The 14117-nt window shown below is 45.2% G+C and overlaps 1 protein-coding gene across 1 annotated transcript in view; it reads left to right on the forward strand.

Moving 5' to 3' along the window:
• LOC108799512 (chloride channel protein ClC-Kb-like) overlaps positions 1 to 14117 on the forward strand; it is a 53306-nt gene that overhangs the window by 27301 nt on the left and 11888 nt on the right. Inside the window, exons 13-21 of the mRNA XM_018571376.1 lie at positions 2206 to 2316; positions 3285 to 3498; positions 4637 to 4770; positions 6441 to 6577; positions 9408 to 9453; positions 9797 to 9861; positions 11688 to 11756; positions 13334 to 13438; positions 14015 to 14101. Coding sequence (XP_018426878.1) covers positions 2206 to 2316; positions 3285 to 3498; positions 4637 to 4770; positions 6441 to 6577; positions 9408 to 9453; positions 9797 to 9861; positions 11688 to 11756; positions 13334 to 13438; positions 14015 to 14101 — 968 coding nt within the window. The remainder of the gene's footprint in view (positions 1 to 2205; positions 2317 to 3284; positions 3499 to 4636; positions 4771 to 6440; positions 6578 to 9407; positions 9454 to 9796; positions 9862 to 11687; positions 11757 to 13333; positions 13439 to 14014; positions 14102 to 14117) is intronic.

A 14117-nucleotide genomic window follows, 5' to 3' on the forward strand; every position in this document is an offset into this window, starting at 1 on the left:
CTCCTGGTAAGGGACTGTGAGGTGGTGAGAGACAGGACAAAGGGTTAGGGTTGACGGTGAAACTCTTCCTAAGCATTTCTAAACCCGTTTCATCACTAAACGTGCCTCTGCTTCACACACAGGGAATGATTTATAAATCCTAGAATAAGTGCAGAAGAACTGTAAAAGAAGTTATTCATGTTAAAATGGAGAAGCCAAGCTTGAATAGAGGGGGATCTATTGTCTGCCACACACAGTGCTGCTTTAACACCTCTCTCTAGATGGCATAATAGCACCTGCTAGCTCCAATCATGCAAATGCAATCAACACCTGACCTGCATGAGGTCTCTGAGCCCATCCATGCTGGTTATGATAAACAGATGATGTGGATTGGAGCAACGTTCACCATATTTATTCCCAGATAATTTTTGTGCAGGTCATTCTGAATTGAGAAGCCAGCAAAACGTCTTCAGGACAAATACAGCAAGTCCAGTTGCATTAGGCCAACATATGTCTCGGTAGATGATTTATAAATTATTCCCTTAGCGTATGTAAACCCAAAAACAAGAATGTAATATATTGAAGCTTACCAATCCTTAGATGTGGTGGCTGCATTAGCTGCATTTCTTTTTTTTCATTCTTTTCGTTTTATTTTAACCTGGTGATCCTGCCAACAAAACACTTCCTGTCCTAAGGGGACAACAATTACTCAATGTACTGTATCTATACAGGAGCAGTGTTGTCACCGTATGACAGGACTGCAGAATACCTCCCTGTCTCCTCATCTCCAATACATAGGGAGAGGATGTAAGGCCGTAGCCGGACTTTCGCGCGCTACTGCGCATGCGCGAGTTACAGCCTTCCAGGTTGCCAGAAAACGTGCGCACGTGCTCACAGCGGAAAGTGGCGCACAGGAAGTGGCACGTTGCTCTCTAATGGATGGTCCTGTTTAAACCAGCTGGCCCAAATGGGTCACTGCTGAATGGTCTTTCAGCTTGTGCCTTGTATTCCTGCTATTTGTTTGCCTTTTGCCTTGACCCGGATTGCTGCTGACCTTGATTGACCTCTGCATGTTATCTGGATTCTGCCTCTGCCTGCTCCTTCTGTACTGATCGTCTGGCGTGACCCCTGGCTTGTTTGACATTGCTCCAGTTTCCACTGCAATCTTCGCTGACATCTCAGCTGCCAACCAGCCCTGCTCATACTTCCAGGGACCCAGTGCCGGACTTCTACCAGGCACCGTGTCTGAGCACCTTGGCACCCGTGCTCCTCTGTCTACTCGCTCCCTGTTCCCACACACAGGGGTGTGAGACAAAAGCCGCAAGGGAGGCCTCCTCAGCCAATCGGTCCTCCACCAGTTACGTGATAGAGGGATTCTGTAGACAGCAGAGAAAGCCGAGGACAATGTTAAAAGTGCAGACGCGGAAGAGAGGACAGAAAGTTATCTGCTCACATGTTTCCTGGCAGGATCAACAAGTATTTATTTGCACTTAACAAACAGATATAACAAAACAATCCACACTGAAGATTTAACAGACCAAAAGGGAACAAATAAGAGATAGTCATGAGGTCCATACACACCATCTAAATACTGACGGAGCAGACACAACATGCGCATGCAATCCTTTAGTGAGCAAGAGCCAAATTGTCATGTGAACACAAACATAAGGCATGCCAAGTAATATCAACCTTTAGTGAATGAGCCGATAATATTTTGTTTTCAACCAAACTGGGGAACCCTGAAGGCTTGCATTGGATGCTAGGAGCAGTAAAGTTCAATCACTGAACTACATGAATGAGCAGGAAGCAGTTCTCATAAATAAAGGTCCAATATGGCTGCTGCCACCATACACAGACACTATGAAACACTATACAGAAGGACAACCTTTATTAACCATTAACATTTAAGGGCTGATATATAAATCTTCTGCCCGGCCATACGCTGAGCGACTGCAGTTGGCACAGTACTCCTGCCACTAGATAGAGCCGAGAATCATAGAAAACTCCTATGCTCCTCAGCTCCAGCCAGTGGCAGGAATGCCGTGTGAACCACATGTGCCCAGTGTCTAGCTGGGCAGAAGATTTATATATCATCCCCTTAATGAATAATATTATAAGCAGACAGTACTCATCGATACAAAGATTAGAGATTCTAAATGAGGTGTGTTGGCTTTAGAAGGTTTGAAGTGGTCTGATCATTCACATCATATTTAATGTTTACGACAGGTGCTGGCCTGGGACGACTGTACGGAGAGATTATGGCAAAGATCTTCCCCAATGGTTTCATCTCAGAAGGAATCCCCATCAAGATTACTCCGGCAGGCTACGCACTTGCAGGTTACAAAATAACTTGTTTTCTTACAGCTGAACTCCGGCCTTCCCTTCAGTCTTTTATGAGATCCACTCCAAACCAAATTAAAAAAACTGAACTCCAACTGAACTCCGGCCTTCCCTTCAGTCTTTTTTATGAGATCCACCAAATTAAAAGCAGAACTCCGGCCTTTAGACATGTGCACCAGCAAAACATTTGTTTAGTTTAGATTTTGCTTTATTTAGTTTTTCTGAATTCTGGTCCGAAAGTCGATTCGTTTTGGAATTTGGACGAAATCCGTTAACGGTAATCCGTACGAAATTTTGTTTCTTTCGTTCGTTGCAGCAAAGTGACATTTAAGAGGAAAAAAAAGGTTTTTTGTTCTCAAATGTCACTTTGCTGCAACGAAATTTCGTCCAAAAAACGAAAGTTCGCCAAATAAAAACGAATCGGAATTTCGGATTCGTTTGCATTCGTTTATCTGTAATTCGGATACATCCGAATCTCCGAAATTTCGTCCGATTTTCGATTCAGAACTAAACGAATCGCACATGTCTACCGCTTTTCCCTTCAGTCTTTTATGAGATACACTACAAACCAAACTAAAAGCTGAACCCCGGCCTTCCCTTCAGTCTTTTATGAGATACACTACAAACCAAACTAAAAGCTGAACCCCGGGCTTCCCTTCAGTCTTTTGAGATCCACCAAATTAAAATCTGAACTCCGGCCTTCCCTTCAGTCTTTTATGAGATCCACTCCAAACCAAACTAAAGGCTGCACTCCAGCCTTCCCTTCAGTCTTGCAAAGCTGTACAAGTTCCTCTTGACTGAAATTGATGGATGATGCTGGACGTCCACCAGCCAGGAAATGAGGCAGGCTCTATCTGACTTGCTGACTTGACATGTTTTTATTTGCTGCTATAAATCATAAAGTGATGTTCTGCCTCCGCTTCTTGTCCCTTTTTCTTTATGGCGTCCTTTTCTCCTTCCTGCAGGTGCCGCTGCGTATTCCGGAGCTGTCACGCACACCCTCTCTACAGCTTTGCTGGTGTTTGAATTGACGGGACAAATGTCCCACATTCTGCCGGTCCTGATCGCTGTTCTCATAGCCAACGCCATCAGCCAAAGCTGTCAAAACTCCTTCTTTGACCTCATTATCATCATTAAGAAACTGCCGTACCTCCCGAAGCTGGCCATGGGGAAGAACTGGTAATGCACACATCAGTCAGTGATGGGGTTGGTTCTGGGTGAAAGCGGCAGTAAAGCCCGGCTCCAGACATTTTCACAGGTTTACAGCTGTTAATATGCCTTTACCTCGAAGACATAACACCATCACTGGGGATCTATGAGACTGGCAGTGCTCATTCTTCACAGAGGACAGAAGTACAGTAGTAGCTGTACTATTCCTGACTGTTTGATGCAACCCTGAAGAAAGCCTGCATGACGTTACTTTACATCTGAGGTACAGACATATTTAACAGTTATAAACCTGAAAAATGGTCATGCCCAGAACTGGGCTGTAAAGTGGAATTATAGGCAAAATAAAAAATTACATTTTTGTCAGTCAATAGCATTAAAGCCCATCTCAGGGCAATAAAAACCCACCAATGTAGTGGGGCTACCCTCCCAGTGCTAGTTTTTGTCTAGAGGCAGGAGACCTGTCCCTCCGCAGCCTCTTCCCTGGGCTCCGGTGGTTTAAGGACTGCTGCTGTCATTAAGTCTAATGCACGCTCCATAGACCTGAATTAGACGTGAGCACACAGAAGAACAACATTCCAACATTCGGAGTGGAGGGACCTGACTCCTGGAATGGACTACAATCTCATGTTTAGTTTACTAATTTGTATTGAGATTGTAGTCCATCCCAGGAGTGAGCTTGGAGCGGTGACTACTCTACAACACACACAGGGACCATGGGGAACAAAAGTAGCCCCCCTCCAGAAGGAAGGACAGTGTCAGCACCAATTCAGAGATGATTGGAGGATCTACAGCCGAGTGATACACAAATAAGAGACATTGAGGGGAATTTATCAAAACTGGTGCAGACAAAATCTGGAGCAGCTGCGCATGGAAACCAATCAGCATCCACCTCTTATTTTCAAAGCTTAACTGAACAAACTGAAGAGAGAAGCTGATTGGTTGCCATAGGCAAATGCTCCAGATTTTGTCTGCTCCAGTTTTGATAAATCCCCCCATTGTTGTTAATAGTTAAGGGACTTGCAATTATTTTGAAGATTTAACTCCTGAGTTTAGTGTCACAATTATTATCAGAGGTGTGGTTATGATTATCAGAATACAACAATATTCGCTACAGTTGGCCTTTAATTCTATATTTCTTCATTCCTAGTGCCCATGACGTGTGTGCGGAGGACTTCATGGTGACAGACTTAACATATCTGGTGAAAGGCTTTAAGTACAAAGGCATCAGAAACCTGCTGAAGTCCTCTGATCTACAGCAATACCCCATTGTAGATTCTGAAGGTTGGTACCCTCCCCTGCTCTATCTCAGCCCTGTCCTGTCTTATCACTTGCAACACTCGGAGGATATGTAGGAAGACATTGGTGTTCTCTCCTTCTGAATAGCTAGGTGGCTATCACAGTCATCCAATGGCCCAGAACAAGATGGAGTTCAGGAGCTCAGATCTCACTCACTTCTATATACTTGTTTCTGGTCATTTAACCCTGTCGCTGCCAAGGACGTACGTTGTACGGAGCTACAAAAGTGCTTCCAGCTGGCCAGCTCAGTACGTCGTACAGACCTGGCATTTACAGTACTTTACAAACTTTTCCATCTATAAAATGATCTTTGAAAATGTCTCTTTTTGACACGTTTTAGTCCAGTCACGATGAAACATTACAAAAAAACGTGAAATACCCGGGTTTATGTACGGGGGAGGGGAACTTTCACTCAGCAATAATCATTTCCTGTCTATGAGGGATGCACCGATACCGATACTCTTACTCGCCCACATGCTCCGATGCCTAGTCCGATACTTCCGGTATCAGGAAGCCAGCTCCATGCTCCCTCGTCCCCAATCAGGAAGCCAGGCAGCATGTAATGACACGCTGCCTGGCTTCCTGATTGGTCGGAAGCTGGCCAATCAGGAAGCCAGGCGCCGTGTAATGACGCGGCGTCCAGCTTTCTGATTGGTCGGGAAGCCGGCTTCATGCTCCCTCATCACCTCATGATGAGGGAGCATGGAGCCGGCTTCCCGGGCAATCAGGAAGCCAGGCGCTGCGTCATTACACTGCGCCCGGCTTCCTTATTGGCCAGGAGTCCGGCTCCATGCTTTCTCGTCACCCAGTGACGAGAAGCATGGGGTCTTCTTCCCTGCTAATCGGGAAGCCGGGTGGCGAGTCATTACACAATGCCTGGCTTCCTGAATGGGACTTCTGGTACTCCGTATTCAGTATCGGCGAGTAGCGGAAAAAAAATATTGGTACTCTTACTCGATACTGAAATACTGGTATCGGTGCATCCCTACCGTCTATAATACTGTCAATGGGCACACTGAGGTCTGGGGAGTTTTACATCCATAGTTCTAAACATAACGGGAAGAACCCGAATACCGAATAAACTGGGCTAAAGATCAGTCTAGGCACCACACCGTAACACAGCATTCACAATGCATTATGGGATTTCTAAAGAGACGGCTGTTTTTCAGACTCCCTTTCCCTGAATGAACCTCTGTATGGGGCCCTCTAAAAAAAAGAAAAAACACTCCTCTGACCCATCCACAGAGTGCAAATTTAACTTGAGCTATTGGGCACTGTAAACTGGCTTTTTTTTTTTTTGAAACAGAGATGCTGGCGAGAGCCAAGAAAACATATCAAAATAAGCCAGGAGCTCCCTCTGCTGGTTGGAGAAAAGATTGTATAGAGTAATATTCATATACATTTTTTAATATACCAGACTAAAAAAAATACTTTTTTTTACATTTTGCTGTTTATTCCTGTCTATTGTAACACAGAATATATGTACCAAAAACACTCCACAAGCCTGTAATAACATCTTATTTTTTAAGTGAATATAGTCTTTTGCAGCCCGCCGAGATGAAGGTTTTGCTATACCGTAGTTCTGTCTGTGCTGCTGTGTTTCTCTCTCACTCCTCCACAATATACTACTCAACCCTCCCTCTTGTCTTGTCCAGAATGTAAGATCCTCCTCGGCTCAGTCAGCAGAAAAACACTCACAAAGCTCTTGACAGATCAGCTCAGCCCAGAACGCAGAATGCAATACATGATGGAACAAAACGGCACCAACATGGACAACAGCATGACTGTTACAGTAAGTCAACCATTGGGGGCCCCATAGAGGCATGAAGGGTGCAAACTTATAAATGAAAACACAGGAAGGGAGGGGGGTAGCTAGCTCTTGGGCAATGGCAGAGGGTCCGGTGACTTCTACATGTCCAATAACAGCCATGAGTGTGAGAATGTCAATAGTTGATATTTTTGGAAAACCTGACCATTCACTCTGCGCACGGATCACTCACAGCTTTGCAAAGTGAAGGTGTGCCGACACACTCCTTGTTTTCATACAGTGTTCTTGCTGTTGGCAGTCACTTGGCAGGGAACTCATACAAACATAGAAGAGAGACGGCAGAAGAAGGCCAAGACCAAGTGGTCCATCAAGTCTCCCCTTTTTGTTTTTAATTTTGTTTTTTAACCTTTTTTGCCTGAGTATAGATTCATGTTTGTCCCAAGTATGTTTTAATTCACTTACTGTTGAATGACTCAACTTCTCTGCTAGAAGTCAGTTCCGAGCATCAACTACTCTTTTAGGAAAATAGCACATTCTAAGGATGGCTTTGAACGCTCCTGTTGGTGGCAGGTTCATACTGAAAATATGGCCCTTCTGAATTTCATTCCCACCATTCATGTATTTAACCCTTTCACTGCCACCGATGTAAGGCTTACGGTGGAACACAACTCATTCCAGCTGGCCAGCTCAGTAAGCCTTATGTCCGTGGCTTTTACTGTTCTGGTATAAGCTAAAGCGACCATGAACTTATACCAGAACAATTCCGATGGTCCCCTGTAAAATAATAGCTGTCATCATCGGCTAACAATTCCCCCCTACCCCCCGCCGGCACTGATGCTGCCGGCCGTCGCAATCTGCAGCCTCTCCTCTCTTCTGCCTGGAGCCGCTCCAAGCTGAGATCTATTTCTCCTTGGATCCCCGCTGCTCTCCCCTGCATGTATGGCAGCATGGATCCGAGGCGAAATGGCCGGCGGGGGGGCCTTGAAGAGAGGGCGCTGCATGTCAGAAGGAGATCAGAGCCACCGGCTGTCAAATCCAGGATCGCTGGCGGCTTTGTGATCGTGCAAGGTCGAGCGGAGGATAAGTAAATATGTTTGATATTTACTGATCCTCTGTGCAGAGCAAACACTGGAATGATCAGCTAATCACTCAAATGTTTGTAAACAACTGGGGACAGAGTAGTATGTGTCCCCAGTTATGAATAAACAGGAAGTGCTTTACATCACTTCCTGTTCATTCATGATTTTCTCAATGGGTGGAAGCACTCACTATAGAGGCTTCTCCCCATTCATAACTGGATGATTGTAAATGTTCATTCCATTCAGTGCTGAGGCTCAAGAAAAAAAGAGATTGAGTACTCTGTGTCCTCAATTTCTTTTTCTATTTCAAAAAGGAAATGTCAGGGATCTGTGTAGACCCCTGATATTTCCCTGAAGCCCCCCAACAGTAAAAATTAAATATAATAATAATAAAAAATAAATAATAAAAACACCCCCCCAACAACAGTAAAAAAATAAAAATAAAATAACAAAAATAATAAAAAAATAAATAATAAACAAATATAAAAAAAGCAACCCCCCCCAACACAGATTAACTGTGGCAGAGCGCAAAGCAAAGAACATTGCCGTGCGTTGTGATACGCTGTGTTGCGATTAAATGTATGCCTGCATTATTTTAGCCCAGCACAGCGCACAAACTATTTTTAACATAAGTTGCTTATTTCGTTTTGCGTTACTTCATTTTTTTTTTACATTTTGCAAAAAGGCGCAATATAAAATTTACAAATATTTGTTATTGATCTACTCAATACAGTTTTATCTTTTAGATTTAGTCAGAAAAGTTTTTTTTTTGTGCGCGCTGATACTGATTTTAGTGCTTTCATCCATTTGTGTATTTTTATCAGCTTAATATTGACTTGACAAACATTTGCGCAATTATCGCAGGACCTACAAAATTAGTAGCGCCATCTTTTTATTCGCCTGTGCTTCCAGGAAATGTGTGGTTTGGGGGGATCTTTTACCAATGCAGCAATAGAAAATCAAAACGATGGGAAAACGGCAAAAAATGGTCTGGCCAGCTGAGGTTAAAGTGACATTAAACCCTCAGATTTTTTTACATAAAACAACACTGTAATGTGCGCCTTACTGTAATCCATGGTTGTTTCCCTTCTCTTTGATGCTCTTCCTTTTAAATCTGTATCTGTTCTCATGCTTGGAGAGAACTTCCCTTTTCAGCTCAGGGCCTCTTCCTGTAGTGCTGGCTCAGGTTACAGCCTATACACAGGGTGTATAGACAAGGCAGTCTGCTGAAAAGGGAAGTTCTCTCCAAGCATGAGAACAGATACAGATTTAAAAGGAAGAGCAGCAAAGAGAAGGGAAACTACCATGGATTACAGTAAGGCGCACATTACAGTATTGTTTTATGTTAAAAAATCTGAGGGTTTAATGTCACTTTAAAAGCAGTACGCAGGGCTTGGCAGCGAAAGGGTTAAAGGATTCAGTCATGGCTCCCCCCCCCTCCTTCCCCCTCAACCCATGGCATGAACACATAATAATGTAATTGTATAACACCTCCAAAACAGGCCTACTGCCCACATGCACTTTACTGCAATATCAGTATTGATCCCACTGCATCCATGCATTCTTCTTCGTGACATTCGGTAAAAAAATTTGGATACATTCGGATTCTTCATTTTTTCATTCGGAAATTCGGATGCATCACAATGTCAGAATTTCCGAAAATGTGCCCAAATTTCAATTAGTTCAAAGAAATGGCACATGTCTAGGATAGACACATCCAGAATGTGTAGCTGTGTAACAGTTCTATAGAATAAGGTATTTCTTCTTTATTTCAGTCTTTGGGAGAGTATAACACATCCAGACCCCGGCTCACCAGAACAGGTAAGACTTTATATACAATTACAATGATTTAACCTGCGTTGTTATATGGCCGCATGAAGAGAGCACTGCAAACAGGTCTGCCTACTCCTCCCCAACTCCCGGCCTTCTCTGTGGACTACAAATGGTTATCAACGCCTCCACCCTGAGCCAACCCTCTCCTGGAAGGTCACCTTGGTACCTCCCTCTCGCAGCCATTAGCTTACAATGAAGGCACTCCCACTGCAAGACTCATTTTGTTTTTTATCAGCCAAAATGAAAAGTGACTTCCAGGCGTTTGAGGAAATACGTACTGTATTTCTGCCCGGAGTTCTTCTTTAAACACTTGTATGCTTTTTCACCTTAGCAGAAACAGAAGCTACAGAGACCACATACAGCAATCAGGACACTGTCACATTCGAAAGCGAAGAGGTAAGTTATAGAATTTGTCACAAAAATGCTTCCTTAATCATTGTCTATGCTGTTGTGTGCGGCAGGTTTTGCTGATGGCTGCATTTTGGTGCAATGTTCAGCAACTGCACCTCCCACAGGTGAACCACATCAAAAACTAGGGATGCAGCAATACCAGTACCAATATCAGTGCCAAAACTGGGCATTTTCCCTCTTGTGCTTATGCAATTGCCTAGATACTAAGCGCTAATACTGCCACTTTACATTTTTAAATGGAAGCAGGCGCTGTAAACAGGTGCCCCCGTTCACAGGAAGGAAGGCTGCCGCGATCCCAAGCAAGGTTCCAGCCTTCCTGTTTACAGCGCCTGCCGCACAACTCCTCCTCCTGTGGAACCACGCCGCTCGCACCTGCCCCTGAGACTGACCAGGAACCCTGGTGAGATCCTACACAGCCCGCCATAGACCCTGCACAGCCCACCAAGTCCCCGTAAAGCAAACCTTAGCCCCTGCACAGAACACCATAGACCCCCCACAGCCCACCACAGACCCAGTGCAGCCCACCATAGACCCAGCACAGCCCACCACTGACCCAGTGCAGCCCACAATTGACCCTGCACACGCCACCATAGACCCCCTAAAGCCTACCATAGACCCAGTACAGCCCACCATAGATCCAGTACAGCCCACTATAGACCCTGCGCAGCCCACCATACACTCTGCACAGCCCACCATACACTCTGCACAGAACACCATAGACCCCCCACAGCCCACCACAGACCCAGTGCAGCCCACCATAGACCCAGCACAGCCCACCATAGACCCCGCACAGCCCACCACTGACCCTGTACAGCCCACCATATACACTGTACGGTAGGGATATTCAGATACCAAGTACTGATACTTTTCCAGCTCCAAGACTAGACTAGAGACAAACTTAAACGTTAGGAGGCAATTGTCATTTTACAGGAACAATGGCTACGCGGCTCCTGGGATTTGTGCATTCCTGTTTTAATGTATGATTTGTTATATATATATAAGGAATGCACCAATACTATTTTTTAAGACCAAGTACTGATACTTGTCCAAGATACAAGTACTGATACATTTTTGTTTAGTGTCATGTGACAGTTTTTCTAAAACAATGCAGACTAATGATTTCAGGACAGTGGTAGAGCAACCCTGGTAGTTCTCATGAAAATGCCAAGTATCGGTCAACAAGCTGTGTTTACAGTGACTGAAGAAGAGCTACTATAGTAGTGTTAAAGGAGAACTATGAGGGGGGGTGATTTCCACTCACCTCATAGTTCTAGCCGACCTGTGGCAATGAGACTGTCACAGGTCGGCTCAGTATCTCGGGAAGTGAGCGAACACATACCAGGTTCGCTCACCTCTCGATCCTGTCACGGCTCTCTGCCGTGACAGGGGAGGGGCTGGATTCCCCCCTCCCCTCTCCGATCCGCCAGCTCTGACTGGCGGAACGGACGGGGGAGGGGGCGGGTACAGCTGGCTCTGCCTCTAGATAGGCAGAGCCAGCTGTCACTCACGCAGCTGGGCGGATCTCGACGTCCATGTCGGAATCCGCTCCGGCTGCGGCGTCTCAGTATACCGCGAGCTGCAGCTCCCTATATACTGAGCTTAGGGTGACGGGATGACGCTAGTTTGTGTCCTCTCGTTACCCTAAGGAGAACTATGGGGAAAAGCCCTAACCCCATAGTTCTCCTTTAAGAAGCCAAGACTGACCAAACATGACTGTCATAGGCCTAATTGCCTTTGGGGGCTAAATACTGTTTGGGCTTTGGCTTCAGATAGTAAACTATAAAATATCTTATATTATCTTCTTGTTGCAGACATCAAAGCCAAGGAGTGAAAGCCGCAGGAGACGCTCAAGCAAATTCCGCAACCAATACCAAAAACTAGTAAGTGCATAATACAATAAACCTAAAAACAATCCACACGCTTGCTGTAAACACATAACGTGGTTTACTCGGGTGATGCATAATACTAAAACCATTCTCAGTGATCATACTGGACGAAGGTCTGTGTGGTAGGAGGTAAAATCCAACAAGTGTGGGGATACACCAACTTTCTGTAGTGGTGAGACCTTTATAACGTAGGTGACTCTCTCTTTAGCTCCTTTACAGGAGTTGGGAATGTAAATTGGAGGTAGTCTGTTATCCCTATTCTGCTTGAGATCTGTAGGGGTCACCCACCACATACATCGTACTATTTCCAAAGGCCTTTTTGGCATCGGAGCTCCATTTACAGCCCCTACTTTCTTTCTCAGGGCCCAGACCATAAACCTTCCCTGCAAAATTCACATATGATGCTTAAATGACGTGATAATGCAGAATTGTGCACCACTTGACTTGCTTGCTTCATCAGCGAGTGTCACCCGACACAAATTCACTGCAAGAAGTAGGTGGACAAGTACCACTGTCTCTTATTCCTGCTTCTTGTTTAACATGTGTACACTGTTATGGTACTTGGGGAGTCCTGCTGGGATTTACAGAACCTCTCAGAGAATCCCAGCCAGGACTTCCAGAAAACAAGCCAGTACCTCTAATGGTACCGAGAAGAGTCCTGCCAGTACCTCTAAATGTAGCCACAAAATCTGTCCCAGAACACCCCGAAATTATGGTGGGCGTGTCTCTGCTGATTTCAGAGGGGTATTTAAGACCAGCTATGGAAGTGGCTGGTGCTATGTCTTCAAACCACCTATGCCAACGCTTTGATTGCCACCTGCACTGCTGACCTCTACATGGACCTGATTACACTCTCATCTCCCGCCTTGTGTGATGTTGTTTCTGATTTGCTGACCAAGACTGCCTGACCATTCTGATTATCGCCTCTCTGGATCCCAGCCTTATTCTGACCCTACTCTGGTTTACCCTCTCGGTGCAGCCTTCCTGTCCTCGACCCTCCCTTGGCAGGGCAATCCTGAGGGCCGTGACCTGGTACCAGCAAGCAGCGAAACCCATCTCTATCATCGGGAGCTCTGGGGAAAACCGGCTGGTGCTTAGACTCTACACCTCGGGGTGTCGCCCTAACACTATCCAAAACCTGAACAAAAGGTTTTGGCTTAGATGCACTTTAAGATTCACTCACAACTATATACTACAGTATCCCACTTAAAGTACAACTGCACTCTGCAGGACCGGTGAAAGCCACCATGAGTTTATTTATTAGGAATGCATAGGACTGAGGTGCCCTTTTGCAGGCTATAGAAGTTTTGGAAAGAAAGGCTGTGCAGTTCCCAATGGGGCCACACAGTGATGATTGCCTAATTGAGGATGGAGATGAGTATAAGACAAGGTGGGCTGCATTTAGCCGTTGGGGATGTGGGGTTTAACCCTAAAGCATTATTTGTACCACAGGTGCGGTTGTCCTTTAAACTATTATGCAGTTTATGTCCGGTATGCCAGCAAACCTGATTGTAAGTATTGCTGACCTAACAGATTCAATCTTGTTATCTTAACTGAACATTGTTTTACAGGTGGAGGAATGGGAATGCCGTCAGCTCAATGAGGTGGTGCCGGTAGAGGACCTGCTTATTGATCCAGCTCCATACAGACTTGTCGAGAAGCAGACTCTTTACCAGGTAAGGATGACCCTATGATGAGTTGGGAACTCTTCCATACAGGATCCTTCTCTTTAGGGTTAATTTTAGGACGTTTCTTTCCCACGATACTTCCATCCCCTTCAGCCAGAGTATATGGTGTCAAGCCATGGAGGAGCGGGAGAGTGTTAACAATGAAACATTATACTTCGGGGAGGACTGGGCTGGGGAAGTCAGTGACACATGGTTGGGATGATATCACTACCACATTCAAACCTGTGATCACAGAGCCTGACGGGGGAATTTTTCCAGAACCAACCTCCTTTTCAGCACTGAGACATCATGCGAGAGGTGCAAAGAAGGCTAATGTGGTTTCACATGTTGTGTCAAGCCATGTCCTTTAGGAGGTCCCATCTTTTAGCATGCCCACCAATCACTGTGGCATAATTGGCACATTAAATGACATAGTACACTTTATTTAGCCGCTGGTTTATGTTGAGCGCCATAGGCCAAAAATTGCCAGTCCTCTCCTGGTTATAACCCGAAATAATGACAAAGCAAGACGCTTTCATGTTCAGTAACACATTCTAATGTCCATTTTCTCTCCACTCTCTCTAGGTTTATGACTTGTTCAATCTCCTAAGCCTTCGCAGGGCCTATGTCACCAGTATAGGACGGCTGGTGGGAGTCATCTCCCTGACGGAGGTATGACGTCATAATT

The sequence above is a fragment of the Nanorana parkeri genome, unplaced genomic scaffold (assembly GCF_000935625.1).
Source record: "Nanorana parkeri isolate BGI_ZX_2015 unplaced genomic scaffold, ASM93562v1 scaffold1746, whole genome shotgun sequence".
Taxonomy (NCBI): Eukaryota; Metazoa; Chordata; class Amphibia; order Anura; family Dicroglossidae; genus Nanorana; species Nanorana parkeri.